At 44.7% G+C, this 19,982-nt stretch overlaps 3 protein-coding genes across 3 annotated transcripts in view; all 3 read right to left on the minus strand.

Moving 5' to 3' along the window:
* LOC121632202 (LLGL scribble cell polarity complex component 2-like) overlaps nucleotides 1-15,691 on the minus strand; it is a 29,541-nt gene extending 13,850 nt beyond the window's left edge. The window contains exon 1 of the mRNA XM_041973448.1: nucleotides 15,233-15,691. The gene's annotated coding sequence lies outside the window, so the exon portion shown is untranslated. The remainder of the gene's footprint in view (nucleotides 1-15,232) is intronic.
* A 726-nt stretch (nucleotides 15,692-16,417) lies between these two features.
* galk1 (galactokinase 1) overlaps nucleotides 16,418-19,982 on the minus strand; it is an 18,321-nt gene continuing 14,756 nt past the window's right edge. The window contains exon 8 of the mRNA XM_041974932.1: nucleotides 16,418-16,664. Coding sequence (XP_041830866.1) covers nucleotides 16,590-16,664 — 75 coding nt within the window. The 3' untranslated portion in view covers nucleotides 16,418-16,589. The remainder of the gene's footprint in view (nucleotides 16,665-19,982) is intronic.
* Nucleotides 18,960-19,982, minus strand: part of LOC121633057 (BTB/POZ domain-containing protein KCTD21-like) — a 9,832-nt gene continuing 8,809 nt past the window's right edge. The window contains exon 2 of the mRNA XM_041974933.1: nucleotides 18,960-19,982. This exon is cut by the window's right edge and continues 55 nt beyond it. Within this exon, the coding sequence (XP_041830867.1) occupies nucleotides 19,573-19,982 (410 nt within the window). The 3' untranslated portion in view covers nucleotides 18,960-19,572.

The following is a 19,982-nucleotide window of genomic DNA, read 5'->3' on the forward strand; positions in this document are numbered from 1 at the left end:
AACCAGTCTGTAGCAGCTTTTAATCCCAGTATAAATCAGTCTGTAGCAGCTTTTAATCCCAGTATAAACCAGTCTGTAACAGATTTTAATCCCAGTGTAAACCAGTCTGTAACAGCTTTTAATCCCAGTATAAACCAGTGTGTAGCAGCTTTTAATCCCAGTGTAAACCAGTCTGTAGCAGCTTTTAATCCCAGTATAAACCAGTCTGTAGCAGCTTTTAATCCCAGTAAAAACCAGTGTGTAGCAGCTTTTAATCCCAGTGTAAACCAGTCTGTAACAGCTTTTAATCCCAGTATAAACCAGTCTGTAGCAGCTTTTAATCCCAGTATAAACCAGTCTGTAGCAGCTTTTAATCCCAGTATAAACCAGTCTGTAGCAGCTTTTAATCCCAGTGTAAACCAGTCTGTAACAGCTTTTAATCCCAGTATAAACCAGTGTGTAGCAGCTTTTAATCCCAGTAAAAACCAGTGTGTAGCAGCTTTTAATCCCAGTGTAAACCAGTCTGTAACAGCTTTTAATCCCAGTATAAACCAGTCTGTAGCAGCTTTTAATCCCAGTATAAACCAGTCTGTAGCAGCTTTTAATCCCAGTATAAACCAGTCTGTAACAGCTTTTAATCCCAGTGTAAACCAGTCTGTAACAGCTTTTAATCCCAGTATAAACCAGTGTGTAGCAGCTTTTAATCCCAGTATAAACCAGTCTGTAACAGCTTTTAATCCCAGTATAAACCAGTGTGTAACAGCTTTTAATCCCAGTGTAAACCAGTCTGTAACAGCTTTTAGTCCCAGTATAAACCAGTCTGTAACAGCTTTTAGTCCCAGTATAAACCAGTCTGTAACAGCTTTTAATCCCAGTATAAACCAGTCTGTAGCAGCTTTTAATCCCAGTATAAACCAGTCTGTAACAGCTTTTAATCCCAGTGTAAACCAGTCTGTAACAGCTTTTAATCCCAGTATAAACCAGTCTGTAGCAGCTTTTAATCCCAGTATAAACCAGTGTGTAGCAGCTTTTAATCCCAGTAAAAACCAGTGTGTAACAGCTTTTAATCCCAGTATAAACCAGTCTGTAGCAGCTTTTAATCCCAGTATAAACCAGTCTGTAGCAGCTTTTAATCCCAGTATAAACCAGTCTGTAACAGCTTTTAATCCCAGTGTAAACCAGTCTGTAACAGCTTTTAATCCCAGTATAAACCAGTGTGTAGCAGCTTTTAATCCCAGTATAAACCAGTCTGTAACAGCTTTTAATCCCAGTATAAACCAGTCTGTAACAGCTTTTAATCCCAGTGTAAACCAGTCTGTAACAGCTTTTAATCCCAGTGTAAACCAGTCTGTAGCAGCTTTTAATCCCAGTATAAACCAGTCTGTAACAGCTTTTAATCCCAGTATAAACCAGTCTGTAACAGCTTTTAATCCCAGTGTAAACCAGTCTGTAACAGCTTTTAGTCCCAGTATAAACCAGTCTGTAACAGCTTTTAGTCCCAGTATAAACCAGTCTGTAACAGCTTTTAGTCCCAGTATAAACCAGTCTGTAACAGCTTTTAATCCCAGTATAAACCAGTCTGTAGCAGCTTTTAATCCCAGTATAAACCAGTCTGTAACAGCTTTTAATCCCAGTGTAAACCAGTCTGTAACAGCTTTTAGTCCCAGTATAAACCAGTCTGTAGCAGCTTTTAATCCCAGTATAAACCAGTCTGTAACAGCTTTTAATCCCAGTGTAAACCAGTCTGTAACAGCTTTTAATCCCAGTATAAACCAGTGTGTAGCAGCTGGAGCTTTTAATTTTTAATCCACTTGTTGTCAATATAAAACTGCGTAGAAGCTCTCTGATTGGTGGAAAGTCTGACAGGAAGTGGCTTCATCATCATGTCCAGGGCTGTGTCTGAATGCCCCCCCCTACTCCCTAACCCCTCCTTCACTACATAGTGACTCATTCTCTTGGCGATTCGTACATGAAGCTGCCTATTTTTTCGTCGCCGCAAACCACGTGACTACTGTCGTCACCACGGCAACCACAACCAATGACAAGTTGTCATTCCAAATCCAATCCAAAGTTGTGTGTAAATATTTTTATTTTTATTCCTTATGTTGTATTTTATTTTTTGTTTGCTTATGGGTAATTTTGCGTAAGCTCCATTTTTTCACCTCCTTGCTTAATGTTGAGCTTCTGCTCGCAATGCATTTTGGTCTATATTGAACCATCTAGTGACCATCGATGCTCACTACTTTTCCAGATGCATTGTGGGTAATTTTGAGTGCCCTACTTTTTTCTCGACATTTTTTCTGGACATTCGGACACTCTGACAAAATGGTGTGATCCCTATATAGGGCACTATGTAGGGAGTAGGCTGCACATTCGGATACAGCCCAGGTCTAAATAGAGGTCTCTTAGCAACATAGTAGTGATGGTGATGTTTTTATGGTGAAATGTGATAAATAATGCTGTTATCATGGATCATTGTGGATTTACCAGAGTCTCTGAAGACTCTGTCAGAAGACATCCTCAAACTGCAGTCATGAAGAAACGGCTAAATATTTAACCAGGCAACAGGACGACGCTGCTGCAGCACCACAGAACTGCTAGAAATCCAGCCGAGGCGTAGCAAACAAACACTGCCATGCTACAGGTGGAAGAAACACACCTGTACAGGTTTACTCATTGCTCAGAGATAATACACAACTTCATTTGAATTAAATTCCCGGGATCAAAACAATGCAGTGTGAAGAAGTCCCCATTTCAGAGTGTATTCTGTCCAATGCATGCTCCACAAACCAAAGCGAAACCTGAGAGCTAGTAGCTCAGACAAGCCAACACCAGCTTTATCCACCGATGATTAATGACCAATATTCTACTAATAACATCAGCAGGCTTCGGTTAGAAGCTGCCAGCTCACCCAGGACAACAGGGTTCTTAAAAAAGGAAATAATCTCATGTGACATTAAATGAGCATCAGTGTTGAACATCTGATGTTCCTCATGTCAGCAGAAACAATCCTCTATAAACGTTCTCTGATCAGGTGATCAGTGTAAACAAACAGCAGCTGTCATTCCTGCAGAGTAAACATCGAATGATGTGAAGTTGGAACAAATGAAGGTTGTTCTTAAGAATGAGATTCAGCCGCTTCATCTCCTGCAGGATGCACCGTGTTGTGCTGCAGTCTGCCTGTAGGATGAGCAGCAGAAGTGAGTGTGTGGGCGTCCGGAGCTGGATTTCTGGCTGGGGTCTCTCCGGCCTGCTGTCCCAGAGCCCCAACACACTTTCCTGGTGCTGACCAGGGTTAGGGTTTCAAACAAAAGTAATCAAATAAACGTTTTTCTCCCTCCACAGGTGGTGTGAAATAGATGAGGGAAACCAGGGTGATGAGTCTGCATCAGGCAGACCTGTGGAAATGCTGAACCAATAAACTTCTTCTTTTTTGTGCTGTATGAATAACAGTTGCAGCTTTATTCTGCTGAATGGTGAAAAACTCTCCCAATGAGTCTTTAAGAAAAAAAAGGTTGAAATTTAATACTATTTTACATTCATTTGATGTACTTTTGCAAAAAACACTAAAAATCTCCACAAATTCTGCAGTAAAATCTGGCATTTCAGGTCACAACAATCAGAAAAAGGACTGGCTCAGACTCGTGTCCCAGGTCTGAACCCGATTCTTTTAAAACCTTTTCCAGAGCTTCGTTGTGTCGAGCAGAGCGAGAGCTGATCTGACAGTTTGTGCTCTAATAACCGGTGCCCAGTGAACACCACACGCTTGTTTTACTCACCGTTTCAACAATCAGCTCCACTAAGTGCCCGTTTAGCAGGAAATGGCGTGAATCACTACAGGACTTCATTTCCATGAAATTACTTGGTTTTACGTTAATAAGAAGATTGATGAGCATCAGAAACCAGCCAGTTTCTGATCAGATTTTCCCAGGAGGAAGACGAGCAGTGAACCTGAAAATAAAGTAAATGAGAGCAACATGTTTGGATCTACAGTGAGCTCATCTTCCCACATGATAAGAGCACACCTTCTATTTGCATTAGATAGTAAACTCAAACAGCCGTGCTGACTCTTCCAACAGTCACCGTCTGTACATTACTCAGCTGACAACATCCCGGATGTGTACGCTAGGAATGCCAGTTATCTTCTTCCGTCCTACAGTTCAGTGATGTCACTGAACCCAGCATTTCTGCCAAGTTGTCTCAGTTGAAAGGAAAAGAAAAAAAAGCTCCAACATGCCTGGACAGGACAACGTGGAGCTGCAGAGAAGCTGGCTGGACCAGCAGAACTGCTGCATGGCTCTAATCTCTCAGCAACATAGCTGGCATACTGCTTCAGAGCAGGAATGAGTGGCCAGGAAACGCCTGGAATCCAAAACATTTCATCGCTCTACTTATGCAATCACCAAGTATGCACAAACCAGAGAGGAGGTGGAATGACGATCCACACCTCCCTGAGTGACATCTGCTACAGTCAACGCATTTATGTTCAAATTCTCAGAAGCTGCAGGCTAAAGCAACAGCTGCTCTGCAACTGCTGTCAGAGCCCAGCCAGATCAAATCCACGCGTACACCACCCCCCATCCCACGATAAAAAGGTGACACATCACAGCTATTTTCAGATGTGATGGAAACGGCGAAGTCAGCGTGGAACGGTGCCTGCGGCCATGTTCGGTGAGGGTTGGAAAAAAGTGAGGAAATGTCACAGAGCAGCATGTCTGAGAGTCTGATGAACTTTACAGACATTTCTTCTACAGCTCACAACAACACAAACGAGATCTTGTCAGTTTTGGGTGTGGCTGGCAGGAAACCGCCCCCCCTTCCTGTAATCAGAACCAGGAGAAGACAGAAGAAGGTGGTGATGGGTAAAGCGGCTTACACCAGTCTGTCCCATACTGCAGCATTTACTGTGGATTTACCAAGACACCAACATACTTCCAGCTAAAGCAGCAGGAAGCATCAGGAGGAGCACTTCAGAGCGTATCAAGGAATCCAGGATGCATCTAGCAGGAAGTCCTGGGAGAGTCCCATCATGGATATTACGGATCAGGTGTGGGTGCCGCTGGCATGAAGGCATCAGGTTGTGCTGAACGCGGTGATGCTGAAGAGCACGTGGATTTCCAGAATATGGATGCATTCTTCTCAGTTTTCTCAAGTTAAATAAAGTTTCTTCCAACTTGTTGACTGTTTTCCGTTGCCAGCAGCAGTGCTGACCCTCCGGTCGCCGAGGGCCGATGAAACAACAACATGAAGGAGGCACTAAACTTTATCCTGAAGGCTGTCTTGGAACACGGTTTCTGATAGTTGCGTCTTTCAGAGATAATCAGGCTACTTTAGACTGAACTGTGGACGCCAAATAAGTAAAAGAAAGTGTAAATAAATGTTTTACTGCAGCAGCAGCGCTGCTTTTTACTAGAATGGTGTCTAGATTCTTCACCGCTCTATTTCAACAAGCTGATCATATTAGGAAAACTTTCAGACCATTAGTGTGATTCGCTTTGAAGCATAAAGCCTACATCAGTAACATCACCATGACAACAGCTCCGAAAGAGACAATGAAATGTGAAAAACCAAACCTTAAAATGGGTTTAAAGGAGTTTGAGGACAAGCAGACGGAGGGCGGCTGATAATCTAAACAGGTCAGAGTGACACAGATACTGTATTTCCAGCAGCAGCGTAGGGTGTAAACCCCACACTTAAACTAAACAAACACTATATTGTAAAAAGTACTAGCTCACCTCGACTCGCATGAGCTTAACAGACATCCATTCTTAATCAGATGAGTCGGAACCAGAAAGGGCCGTTCCCAAACTGTTCCCACAAAGTTGGGATCATGGAATTGTCCAAAATCTGACTGCTGACTGTGGAATATTTTGGAGTGAGGAAATACACAACTGGACTAGTTGCACAGGTGGCATCCGATCCCAGAACCACACTGGAACTCACTGAGCTCCTGAGAGCGACCGGTTCCTTCACAGATGTCAGTAGAACCCGTCCTCATGCCTCGCTGCTGGATTTATACACCTGTAGCCATGGAAGTGATGCAATTATTTGGTTGGATGACTGAATACTTTTGGTATATCTAACCAATAACTCAATGTTTGCTGATATCAAAACAACTTCTATGATACAGTCTGGGTCAGTATCTGGATCCAGAGATCAATGTGAGTGGGGTTGGGCATCGTTTGAACTGAACGATTCCGGTTCCAATTCCTTGTTTCGATTCCAGTTCCCAACGATTCTCGATTCCTATTCTTTTTAAGAGGCAGGGCGTCCCTTTACATATTTTAAATGAGCCAGCTAAGCAGAGGTCTTACTGGATGAAATAGTCTGAACTTTACTGTAAATTTCTCACAGGGCTGTTTTAAACTAGTATATAAACATCAAATCTACTGACTTGAATATAATATAAATGTACTTATTTACAAGGCAGCGTCATTTTTGAAAACCTTGTGAAAACACATTTAAACGTATCCTGAGTATTTGTCACTGCAGGTACTTAAACATGCTACTGCACTGCCCCTGATGGGCGAACCTGCTGCGTAGGGCTGGGTGATGCGAGCAAATCTCATATCCCGATATAGCTCATTTTATATCCTGATAACGATATACATCATGATATAGACATTTTTTAAATTTCAATTAATGAATAGTTTATATAGAACTGCAATGTGGAAATGCAGTTGAAATGATATACTAAACAAATAAAAGGTATGTACTAAATATTTCTTTAATTTAGAACCTTTTCCAAGCTAGACGTGGTTGTCATGGTAACATCTGCCATTAAAATTCAACATGTAGCAGCAGCCTACTCTGTAACAGAAAACCACCCAGACTTCTCTCATAGCATCATGTACGTATAAGATGCTTCCAAGTATTATTCTTTGTTCTCTAGAGCAGGAAACAGAAAGCAGCATGTTAGCACAAATAGTGGTAAATACCTGCCTGGTATAAAAAATAACAAGCTGAACACTTCGGAGGTTATAAGAGCACAGTGAGGGCAAAATACCAAATGTAAACTTCCAAGTTTAATGTGCAACAAAATCAGGCTCACGAGGTAATTATAGAAAATCTAACAAGTAAAAAAAAATCATTCCTTCAAGTTCAAGCAAACAAAGATAAAACAGGCGTCGTTTGGCTCAACCAATCAGCTGTTGTAGCGTAGAACTTCCACTTGTGTATCTCCGCCTCCACTTGGCCCAACATGCATCCTATAAATCAGGTAACTTTAGTCATGTGTTTTCGGCTGGGCACTTCATGTCTCGGATCGAGTGTTTGCACCAACTCACAAAACTGGTGTTTCTGGACAGTGTAGATTGGAACCACATCTTTGGTTCCAGCGGTGACCTCCTTCCATCTGCGGAGCTATGGTATACGGTGTTGAACGGGTAAAAGCTCGTGGCAGCGTCTGCAGTTTATTATAAGCACTTTCGCCACCGCTCGATGCTGCTTTTGCGGCCTTTGCTCGATGACTCGTGATTCTTGTGCAGATGATAAGTTCGTAGTGTTGGAGTCCGGGAGCCGGCACACTTCACAAACGACTGTTGTCTGTTCCACGTCGGTCTTTTTACATCCAAACCACATCCATGCGACAGAAGTTGCTCCTCTTTTAGGTACAAGCTCCTCAGATTGAGCTGGGTAGTTTTCTTGCATTACCCTGCTCTGAAACGCGTCTGCTACCGTCTTCCTCCATGTTTGTTAATGTACTGCAGCCTGCAAGGGCATGGGACATCTTGAGGTAAAATACTGCAGTAAAGCACCTAGCCACGGCGTAAACGATAGAGCCTCATAGACATTTTCTATCGTCCAGATAATATATATCGTCCAGCCCTACTGGTGCGGCATATCAAACAATAAGGAACAACTTGTACAACCCAGACCAGAGTAGCAGCAGGTACATTTTAAAATCAGTAATTACTACAATTTTATCAGAAATGCCAAATTCTGACAGAATGTCACTGATTTCCTTTCCCACGACACAACCGGTCTGTGCTTTGTACAAGGCTTTTGTTTTTACCACCTTTTGCTGCATTTTGCCCTTCACTAATTATCTAGTGCTTGCTAGCTGGCTGGCTGGCTGGCTGGCTGGCTGGCTGGAGCAGCTCTTACCTGTTTCCGCTTACTGTTTCTGTAAATATTTTGTATACAAACCTTATAGACTTATTTATACACAAATGTTTTTCCTTTGAATTCAGTTTTTTTCCCAACTATTACATCCAATGTAACAATGTGTGTGTGGTCTGCTGCATGCTTTGTTTACGGTGGGGAAGAGGTGGCTGCGCTGCAGGGACAGACAATATCCCCATGGAGGTGCTACACCGGGACAAACGATGGGGAAAAGAAGAGGCTCAAGCTGAAGGTGGTACCACAGCTCTGAAAGACCTCTCGTGTGGTACCACAGCTCTGGAAGACCTCCCGTGTGGAAGACCTCCCGTGTGGTACCACAGCTCTGGAAGACCTCCCGTGTGGTACCACAGCTCTGGAAGACCTCTCGTGTGGTACCACAGCTCTGAAAGACCTCTCGTGTGGTACCACAGCTCTGAAAGACCTCTCGTGTGGTACCACAGCTCTGAAAGACCTCTCGTGTGGTACCACAGCTCTGAAAGACCTCCCGTGTGGAAGACCTCCCGTGTGGTACCACAGCTCTGGAAGACCTCCCGTGTGGTACCACAGCTCTGGAAGACCTCCCGTGTGGTACCACAGCTCTGGAAGACCTCCCGTGTGGTACCAGTGCCAAAGACGATCCACACCAGAGAAATCAGCAGCTACAGGTCGGTGGCTCTCACGTCCCATCTGACTCTGTGGTATTGGTAAATCTGGAGAGACTGATCCTGGAACACCTCCACAGTGGGAACCTCCATGGATCCACTGCAGTTCGCCTACTGGCCTGGCATCGGAGTGGAAGACCTGGTTATCTTCCTTCTACACCATGCTCTGGCTCACATGGAGAAGCCCGGCAGCACTGTGAGAATCATGGTTTTTATTTCTCCAGTGCCTTCAACACCATCCAGCTGGTGCTCCTGAAAGCCAAACTGGAGAGGGGTGGGGGTGTTTTGCTTTGAAAAGCATCAGATGTGGATTTTATTTAGGACCACAGATCAAAGAGGTCTGGCTCTGACCTGAAGGAAAAAAATCTGATTTGTTATATTCAGACTGTCATAAAACATCAGGTATGGTTCAAATATTGAGAAAAAAGTCAGATTCTGGCCACTTTCACCAGCAGTGTGAATGTGGCCTTAGTTGCATAACATCAGTTTCCCTCATCAGAACATTTTGTTTGATATAATAAAGAAAATAGAAACTATTTCATGTTTCTTTCTGAAGAACCTCTTACACATGATTACTGGATCCATGCATCCAACAGACTGACGGATCATCTAATCTCCTGTGAACCAGAAACAGAGATGAAGCTTCCAGCTCATCAGTCATGAGAAGGTACATCAGCTGGTGTTCAGAGCACTCAGACCAGGATCCAGGAGGAAACCAACCGTAAACTGGAAACCATGACACAAGGGTTTCATTTAGGCTTTTCTGAAACTAATCTTAATCCTCTTTAACTGTCAAACTAATTGAGGATCAGCTTACATAATTATGAGGACAGTAAGTGGACGTTGATCCCGGTGAAGAGACGCTGCTTTGTCTCTGGCAGCTCACAGAATCCAGACAAACATTTGCAGGAGGGTTTGTTTGTTTTCATGACTGCCACAGACTTCACGGCTCCACTCTCCCACCTTCATTTTATCAATGCTGATGGTGCATGGAAACGGCTCCATGTGTGCAAGGTTTACTCACGTTAACTCTTACAGGTCGCTTCAACACTCATGTCATGACAGGACACAAACATCCTCTCCCTAAAACTGTTAGAAAACATGACAATATTTTCTCCACTTTTTTCTCTCAAATACTTCAATCGACTTCTGTACAAATGGAAACCATCAGTTATGTAATCATTCAATTTATTTCAACCCTTTAAAAACCTATTTAATTACGTCATGTCACTGTCAAACGTAAATGAGGTAAAACAACCAAATTGGTGGGCAGAAATTAAGGGAAAAATTCCCTGATGGCTTACGTTCCCAGCTGATGGGTGTTAGCTGACCAGTAACCAAACAAGACCAATTATCATCCATCATTTCTGTCATTATCTATCAAACAAACGACGGTCATGAAGAATATTTAAGATCAACAATGTGGGTATTCATAAAATCAACCACAAAATATGGCAAGAAAACCAGTTCTCTGCAGGTGGGGATCATTTTCATGACTAATCATTTCTATCGATGTATTTCTGTCAAAAATCTTTGATTTCAACTGTTTGACAAGTTACTGACATTTCCAGTTATTTAAAAAAAAAAACTTTCTATGTAAATTTCTGCCTGGATCTGTCGCGCAACTCTGCCGGTTAGGGAGCGGGTCGGTAAAAACATCATGGTTAGCATGTAACTCTGCCGGTTAGGAAGCGGGTCGGTAAAAACATCATGGTTAGCATGTAACTCTGCCGGTTAGGGAGCGGGTCGGTAAAAACATCATGGTTAGCATGTAACTCTGCCGGTTAGGGAGCGGGTCGGTAAAAACGTCATGGTTAGCATGTAACTCTGCCGGTTAGGCAGCGGGTCGGTAAAAACGTCATGGTTAGCATGTAACTCTGCCGGTTAGGGAGCGGGTCGGTAAAAACATCATGGTTAGCATGTAACTCTGCCGGTTAGGGAGCGGGTCGGTAAAATCATCATGGTTAGCATGTAACTCTGCCGGTTAGGGAGCGGGTCGGTAAAAACAGCATGGTTAGCATGTAACTCTGCCGGTTAGGGAGCGGGTCGGTAAAAACAGCATGGTTAGCATGTAACTCTGCCGGTTAGGGAGCGGGTCGGTAAAAACAGCATGGTTAGCATGTAACTCTGCCGGTTAGGGAGCGGGTCGGTAAAAACAGCATGGTTAGCATGTAACTCTGCCGGTTAGGGAGAGGGTCGGTAAAAACATCATGGTTAGCATGTAACTCTGCCGGTTAGGGAGCGGGTCGGTAAAAACAGCATGGTTAGCATGTAACTCTGCCGGTTAGGGAGCGGGTCGGTAAAAACAGCATGGTTAGCATGTAACTCTGCCGGTTAGGGAGCGGGTCGGTAAAAACGTCATGGTTAGCATGTAACTCTGCCGGTTAGGGAGCGGGTCGGTAAAAACGTCATGGTTAGCATGTAACTCTGCCGGTTAGGGAGCGGGTCGGTAAAAACATCATGGTTAGCATGTAACTCTGCCGGTTAGGGAGCGGGTCGGTAAAAACGTCATGGTTAGCATGTAACTCTGCCGGTTAGGGAGCGGGTCGGTAAAAACGTCATGGTTAGCATGTAACTCTGCCGGTTAGGGAGCGGGTCGGTAAAAACGTCATGGTTAGCATGTAACTCTGCCGGTTAGGGAGCGGGTCGGTAAAAACGTCATGGTTAGCATGTAACTCTGCCGGTTAGGGAGCGGGTCGGTAAAAACGTCATGGTTAGCATGCAACTCTGCCGGTTAGGGAGCGGGTCGGTAAAAACATCATGGTTAGCATGCAACTCTGCCGGTTAGGGAGCGGGTCGGTAAAAACAGCATGGTTAGCATGTAACTCTGCCGGTTAGGGAGCGGGTCGGTAAAAACAGCATGGTTAGCATGTAACTCTGCCGGTTAGGGAGCGGGTCGGTAAAAACAGCATGGTTAGCATGTAACTCTGCCGGTTAGGGAGCGGGTCGGTAAAAACATCATGGTTAGCATGTAACTCTGCCGGTTAGGGAGCGGGTCGGTAAAATCATCATGGTTAGCATGTAACTCTGCCGGTTAGGGAGCGGGTCGGTAAAAACAGCATGGTTAGCATGTAACTCTGCCGGTTAGGGAGCGGGTCGGTAAAAACATCATGGTTAGCATGTAACTCTGCCGGTTAGGGAGCGGGTCGGTAAAAACAGCATGGTTAGCATGTAACTCTGCCGGTTAGGGAGCGGGTCGGTAAAAACAGCATGGTTAGCATGTAACTCTGCCGGTTAGGGAGCGGGTCGGTAAAAACATCATGGTTAGCATGTAACTCTGCCGGTTAGGGAGCGGGTCGGTAAAAACATCATGGTTAGCATGTAACTCTGCCGGTTAGGGAGCGGGTCGGTAAAAACAGCATGGTTAGCATGTAACTCTGCCGGTTAGGGAGCGGGTCGGTAAAAACATCATGGTTAGCATGTAACTCTGCCGGTTAGGGAGCGGGTCGGTAAAAACGTCATGGTTAGCATGTAACTCTGCCGGTTAGGGAGCGGGTCGGTAAAAACGTCATGGTTAGCATGTAACTCTGCCGGTTAGGGAGCGGGTCGGTAAAAACGTCATGGTTAGCATGTAACTCTGCCGGTTAGGGAGCGGGTCGGTAAAAACGTCATGGTTAGCATGTAACTCTGCCGGTTAGGGAGCGGGTCGGTAAAAACGTCATGGTTAGCATGTAACTCTGCCGGTTAGGGAGCGGGTCGGTAAAAACGTCATGGTTAGCATGCAACTCTGCCGGTTAGGGAGCGGGTCGGTAAAAACATCATGGTTAGCATGCAACTCTGCCGGTTAGGGAGCGGGTCGGTAAAAACATCATGGTTAGCATGCAACTCTGCCGGTTAGGGAGCGGGTCGGTAAAAACAGCATGGTTAGCATGTAACTCTGCCGGTTAGGGAGCGGGTCGGTAAAAACATCATGGTTAGCATGTAACTCTGCCGGTTAGGGAGCGGGTCGGTAAAAACATCATGGTTAGCATGTAACTCTGCCGGTTAGGGAGCGGGTCGGTAAAAACAGCATGGTTAGCATGTAACTCTGCCGGTTAGGGAGCGGGTCGGTAAAAACATCATGGTTAGCATGTAACTCTGCCGGTTAGGGAGCGGGTCGGTAAAAACATCATGGTTAGCATGTAACTCTGCCGGTTAGGGAGCGGGTCGGTAAAAACATCATGGTTAGCATGTAACTCTGCCGGTTAGGGAGCGGGTCGGTAAAAACATCATGGTTAGCATGTAACTCTGCATTTCTATTTTTCTACAGAGTTATTTTGGTTTTCTTGCCCACATAAACTGTTTGAAAGTTTAAGTTATAATCCAAACTGTATTTATCTGCTGCAAAGCTTGATAACAAAACAAACATTTTAAAAGGATTTCTAAATCCTACACATCCTATTAGCAAACCACAGAACAGCTTCTCTTTCGGTCTGATAATGTGTGAGAACTAAAAGAGGACTCAAGCTGTTAATGCAGCATGACAGTCTGAGTCTACAATCACATTTTACTACAGGGATAAATCAACATCCCATATTCACACTGCAGCCAAGACAGCTGAGAAGTCCCTGCTATTGTTCTCATAAAGCAGGTGAAAGCTTTTTGGCTTACATTACTTCTGGGAGGGCCGACTTATTTTGCCACCATAATAGTTTCAGGTGGATTTTACAATGCAGGTGGAACAGCAGTAAGTCTACTGATAACAAAGGCTTTTTGTTTGGACAGTGTTCATACAGGTGGAACTGGAAGGACACAGCCTGCAGTCTGACCTGACCAGATTGTCAGAGCACAACAACTTTTCTCTCCAGTTTTTAACCCTTAAAACTCCACCAGATCCCCAAGCTTTACATCTTCCTCCATCATCAGTGTCTCAGCAGCGGTGGTGTGTAGCTCTGTGGGGTAAATGTGATGGATGTTTAACCCTTTAGGTGATCTACGGAAGTTTTCCAGACATTTCTATCCCGTCCAGGAGGTTTACAATCCAGCCACTAAATGTAGTTTTATTCAGAGACTCTATCTGGTAAATCCACAATGATCCATGATAACAGCATTATTTATCACATTTCACCATAAAAACATCACCATCACTACTATGTTGCTAAGAGACCTCTATTTAGACCTGGACATGATGATGAAGCCACTTCCTGTCAGACTTTCCACCAATCAGAGAGCTTAGATTGACGGTAACGTCCAATCAGGAGCAGCCAAAGATCAACCAGTGAGCAGAAAGTTCTATGTGTGTGTGAAAAGAAGAAAAATAATGCTCCTCTATGGCTGGAATAAAGCCAAGAAGACGTTTCTGATGCACGGTGGCGCCACAAAGCAGCTGAGCTGGAGTTGGTTTAGTGAGGATAGCAGGTAAATAGTAGCAGGAATAACTGGAAATGAGGAAAAAGTGGAAACATGGAAATAGTTTCTGTTGTGTGTTTGTTTCAATAACAATATTTTTTTTCCTGAAAGCCAAAACTTGAGAGAACGATGAGATGAGAAAAGGTTTGGTCACTGTTGGTCTGTGTGTTATTTCTACAAAGTTCTGTTAGTAATAAATTCTGCTTTCTTCTTCTGGTCGACCTTTATGCTGCTACATCTATTCATACATTCATTTTACATCATTTTACCTCCCAATCTGACAGCTGAGAAACATCATGATGCTGGCTGGGATTTAAAGCTCCAGCTGCTACATGTAGTTTTATTTTTAAGAAAACACCATAAATAAGGCTCGGCATTTCAAAGGTTAAACGATTCCTTGTTTTTACAGAGAAACAATTTCTTCTTGCTGTTAAATGCATCTTACTGCTTTAATCTAAATGCTCTGATGATGGTTTTCCTGCACCACATTCACTCATGCTTGAAACTAGACTCAAAGGGCTTAATAACACACCTGCTGGGAGGCACACCTTGAAGAATGTAGACGTTTCCGTAATTATGCAACACTGGAACCACCATTCACCTGGATACACTCACAGGTTAACCACAGCTTCTGAGTTTTACTCTGTTTCTATCATAAACCTGTTTATGTTTCTACTGTGAATTCAGACTGTTGTCATTGATGCTTAAACACTTAATTTACCATGAAATGAATTGAGAAAGAAAACCTTTCCAGCCAGGTCCAGATCGCTGAACCCAGCCTGGTCCCCCGGGTGTTTCTCATTTCTATCATCATTTCTGGAAGTTAAACACGTTGTCACTACAATTAGGAAATGGTCTTCAGGTAAGCGCCTTTATCTCAGACATATGGAAAGCAGCTCATGTTTGAAGCCATGAGTCTGGTGGCTGGATGGAATATATTTAAATGGTTAAAAATTAGCCAGCTAGCCACGGAACAACTGAAGAACGAAGTCTGGTTACACAGCCAACTTTAGCTAGCTCCGTCTTTCAGCTTATTAACAGAAAACAGGTGGCTGTAAGAAGTCCGGGTACTTAGACTGTTTGCGAACTAGTTCCTAAGCAAACACCTGTGGGCAGCAGCCCCGTGGAAACGTGCGGGCCCTCCTCCCAAGTTAACCCACCTGATTCAAAGCGGCCGTTGCTCAGCCGAGGGCGATCGCTCACAGCCGCTGGATACGCTCCCACCTTCGGCCAGTTCCCGGCTTTCAGTTAATGAGGAGTTCCTTCTTCATTTAAAAACCAAAGCAAACGGGACCAGTGGGCCAAGGATCCGACTCCCTGCGTACGTGTCCCTGAAATCTCAGGTTAGAGCGGCGGTTCAACGCGGGGTCCGGGGCTTTTCTTCTCCGCCGCCGTCGGTTGCCTCAGCGCTTCCTGCTAGGCTAAACTTCAGTTTTCCTAACTCCGCCCTCATGGTGCGTTCATGTGAACCTTGTAAACTCCACTTACAGCGCAAGTCCCGAAGTCCCGTTTCCGCATTATTAGCCTCTGTCATTAAAAACATGCTTCATCTATCTCTCCGTCCGAGATGCTTCCCACTGACTTCTACATCAATTCATTAATAATACCACAACTACAGCGGCAGGATGTCAAAGTGCTTTTTAAAAGGTCAGCTGTGATGATCTCATTCCATCACGTCATGTATCTCACAAGGTTTCCTGCGTTCAGCTGGAGGTGGATTTGGTTTAATTATTGAATACAAATTAAACTAATAGTGTTAACATTTGAATGGACCCCAGACCATTTGGTAGTGGAAAAAAGTGGGTCCTAAGGTCCAAAAGGTTGAGAATCCCCGTTATAAAGTTGGTTGATCTGGTTGACGGAGCCTCAGGAGGCTCAGGGCCCTGTGGGCTGTGGTGGTGGTGCTGTGAGATTAGTTCTTCCCATTAGGTGAATAAAGTGTGGGGTTTGGAGGCCAGGTGAACTCCTCAGTCTTCCTGGTAACGTCCACATGGACGTCAGGATGATTCCCAGCAGAACACGGTGACCTGTCACTGGATTCAGCGTTGTGGTTGTTCAGTGTGTATCTGTGTGTGTCAGTACTGTCATCCCCTTTCTATAGTTAATCATTTGTAAATATACAGTAGTAAACTAACATCACAGTTGTGTTTGGAAACTTTGGTTTATCCATCTGAAGTAAGAAAAAAATCTAGTTTGCATCTTTCTACTACCTTCCACAATATTTACCAATACCACAAATGTGGGTGTTAAAACAATTTAAAGCATTGCTTTTTTCACAGATGCAAGTGAAAGACATGCAGGCAGCTGCTCCAGGCTGCAGCCAGCACACAATAAATCACAGCGTCCATGTGGAAGAAATTCTTTAATAAAATCTCTCAGGCTGTTTGCAGTCTTCGTGTTAACGGCATGATTTTCAGTGTGTTCCAGCTCATTTTCATTAAAAAAGGTAAAACAAATTAGATGATTAAGACTGTGAAGAGTAATGTGTGTGTTATACAGCGGAGATGCAGACGGAGGTCAGGACATGGTGAGAACCCGAGCCCCAGCTGAAGGAGTGGTGACGTAGAAAGTCGGAGTTCCACCATATCGCTCCTGTGGAGACAAAGAAAAGCATCGGCTTACTAAAATACGCCGATTTTCAGCCAACAATTGATCCAAGTCTCTCTCAGTTTCATGATTATGTCGGTAAAATCTAACGGAGCTGTTCTCATCACAAAACTCACCATCCAGGGAAGGAAGTTCAGAAAAGGAGAAAAGAACCAGCAGAACCCTTCTCTCTCCAGTCTGAAATCATCTTTTCTGCCTCTAATCTTCCTTCAGACTGAAATTACCCATCCATCTGTCTTCTGTCCGCCACTCAGAGGGAAAATCACCCAGTTGTCTCATGATTGCAGAAGTAATGAAGGCATTTATAGTTTTAAAAGAACAGAAAGAAAAAGTACAATTTTCTAAATGTCTAAACACATTTGACGTCTTCCAAACAGGACAAAAGGTGCCTTTTGTCGATCTTTCACTGTATCCATCGTTTGGTAGAGCAAATTGTAATCGTTCTATTAAAGGTTTATGGGAATAAACCTGCCCGGTCCATCTGTACCACTTGGTTTAGCTTTAGAATGTCGAAACTAAGTCTTTCTTTTCCCATTATTGTTTCAAATTTACACTATTTGACTATCATTACTAGTTACCTGTTTTATTGATCGCCTGGCAAAAAAAAAAAAAAGGTCACACTGTAATATCTGGTTGGACCTCTTTTATCTCTGATTCCAGCAGCTTCTCTGTGTCATGGTTTCTAAAAGCTCTGGCAACGTCACAAGATTCATTTCCATCCAGAGTTGCTATGTTTTTCTCCAAGATGATGGAGAGTCCGACCACTGAGCAAAGCCTTCTCCAGCTCATCCCAAAGATTCTCTTTTTTTTCTTCTCTCTGCTTGTCCTGTCCAGCATGGTGGCGGCAGAATGATGGTCGGGCTGCTGTGTTGTGCCGAACAAATTGGTTTAACCAAGAGGAGCTTTATGGGTATAAGACTCCTCTTTTTTTCAATCTTATTTATTCATTTTGAATTACAGAATTTATGTAATCTTGCTGGGCCTGACCGGGGAGACAGGAAAAAAGTAGAATAATGAACAGAAGTAAAAAGGAAAGTAGAAAAAAGGAAGAGGAGACAAAGATCCAGCAGATAGAAGCAACGAGCTTCAATCCAACCTAACAGCAGACAAGCAGCTGCTACACCTGTACAGAAACAACAGAGGATTTCCTACAGCTTTTACAGGTAAACTAAGCAGACAATCATCAGGAGTTCCTAAAAATAGCCAAGACAACAACAACATGTATCACAACAACAACCAAAGAACCAGAAACACACACACCTGAACCAAAGCATCTCTTAGTGTATAAACACACTGGACACCTCAGTGCTGAGTCAGCATGCAGAGGATGAGGAAGGAGGAGGATCAGAGATGAAGAGTGTGATCCTGCAGATGTGGCCACGCCTCCACGGAGGCTAGAGGCAGACTAGGGCGGCCCAGAGACTCGGGCCATCAGCCATCACCAACCCGAGCCCCCCAATCACAAAGACCACCTGGAGGGCGGCAGAGGAAGGTTCCAGCCAGAGCCTCCTGTGGTCTTGAAGCACAGGCCCCGCGGGCCAAGATTGGCAGCCACCGACCCCACCAGGCACCAGTTATCCAGGGAGGCCAGAGCGACGGAAGATCTGAAGGAGGAGCCGATGGAGGATCTGAGGGAGGATTTGATAGGGGAGCCAATGGAGGATCTGATGGGGGAGCCAATGGAGGATCTGATGGGGGAGCCGACGTAGGATCTGATGGGGGAGCCAATGGAGGATCTGATGGGGGAGCCGACGTAGGATCTGATAGGGGAGCCGACGTAGGATCTGATGGGGGAGCCAATGGAGGATCTGATGGGGGAGCCGACGTAGGATCTGATGGGGGAGCCAATGGAGGATCTGATGGGGAGCCGACGTAGGATCTGATGGGGGAGCTAAGGTTGAAGCTGGAACTACTCCTGCACTGCAACGTTGCTTCCACACTTTAGCCGCGCACACATCCTGTCTTTAGATCACTGGCGCGGTTTTAGATTCCCTTCGGAGTGGCCGCTGTCAGACGTGACAACCAATGACCAGAGGCAGCGCTTGCCAGCAGGCAGGCAGAACAGACACTCGGGTACCCGAGTGCCGGTGTTCTGTCAGTTTACATCGTCAGATCAGCAGACGCGTAGTGCAAACTGACGACTGCACTTAACCTTAACCCGCATGTGCATTAATGTAATGTTTGCTACTCTGATGCGTATGCTAAACTGACAGAACACCGGCCAACGCTGACTCACTACAGAGCAGCGACCATGCGGAGAAGCTGCAATGATGGCGGTGGTCCGGAGCACGGTCCCCACCTCCACCCCTCGGTCTGGCTGCAAGTAGCGGCGTGTCTTGTGTCGACAGACAAATGAGCGAGTTTTTCAAAAAGATGAGAAGTTTTCTGTCAGTGAGAAAAAGAAGAAAAGCAGGTTGAGCAAAAAGAAAAGAGATGAAGGCAGCGGTCAGTAGTGGAGCTCAGTCTGCTGGCCGTCGCCAGGCTGAAAATAAAATCCTCCTTCTTTAGTTGTCAGTGAGAGCTGTCTGCAGTTAAACTGGCAGGATAATCATGTTACGTTAGAATTTGTTGGTGAGAGATTTGGATAATTTCTTCTAAAGTTAGTAAAAGTAAGTTGTGTGTTTATATTTGATTTTTCACGTGTCTAGTTGGCTTTATGTTTCTGAAAACTGATTTTATTCATTTATGTCCTGTATGCTGTAAATATAATCCTAAAGAGTCATAATCCAGGAGCTGATGTAGAAGCTGATGAAGGAGGTGACGGAGGAGCTGACAGCCTCCTGGTCATTATTAGTTGTAACCTTCAACTCAGCCCTTAAAAGACTTGGTTAGATAGTTTAAACCCGGGTTAGCTGAGGGTTGCTGGTTAGCTTGTATCAGTTTGGTCCACAAGTCAGAACTTAACAAGTCGAAGGGAGGTGCAGTTAAGAATTTCTACAGGATCAGGAGAGACCAGTTCGACCTTGAATCCCTCAGCCAGAGACACCTTCAACAGCTCCTCCACAAAGGCCTGCAGGTCTGTGATGTCATAGGGGCTCCGAAGCTTGTTCATTATGTCATCTGGCCGGTTTACCTCAGGGTTGATGACAGCTAGCCCCCGGTAGTACTGCTTGTCATACTGGTCCTGTGGAAGCTCATCGGGCCTCGGCACCCACTCAAGTTTCAGCCAGTTCTGCCTCTGGTTGCATGGATGAGGGCTGGTGAGACCCTGGGATGTCCGGTAGGAGAAGCGCTCACACAGCAGAGCGAGGAAAGCCCCCCATGTACAGAAAAGGTCAGCTGTGAAGGCTCGAACTGAGCATG

The sequence above is a fragment of the Melanotaenia boesemani genome, chromosome 21 (genome assembly GCF_017639745.1).
Source record: "Melanotaenia boesemani isolate fMelBoe1 chromosome 21, fMelBoe1.pri, whole genome shotgun sequence".
NCBI classification, from domain to species: domain Eukaryota; kingdom Metazoa; phylum Chordata; class Actinopteri; order Atheriniformes; family Melanotaeniidae; genus Melanotaenia; species Melanotaenia boesemani.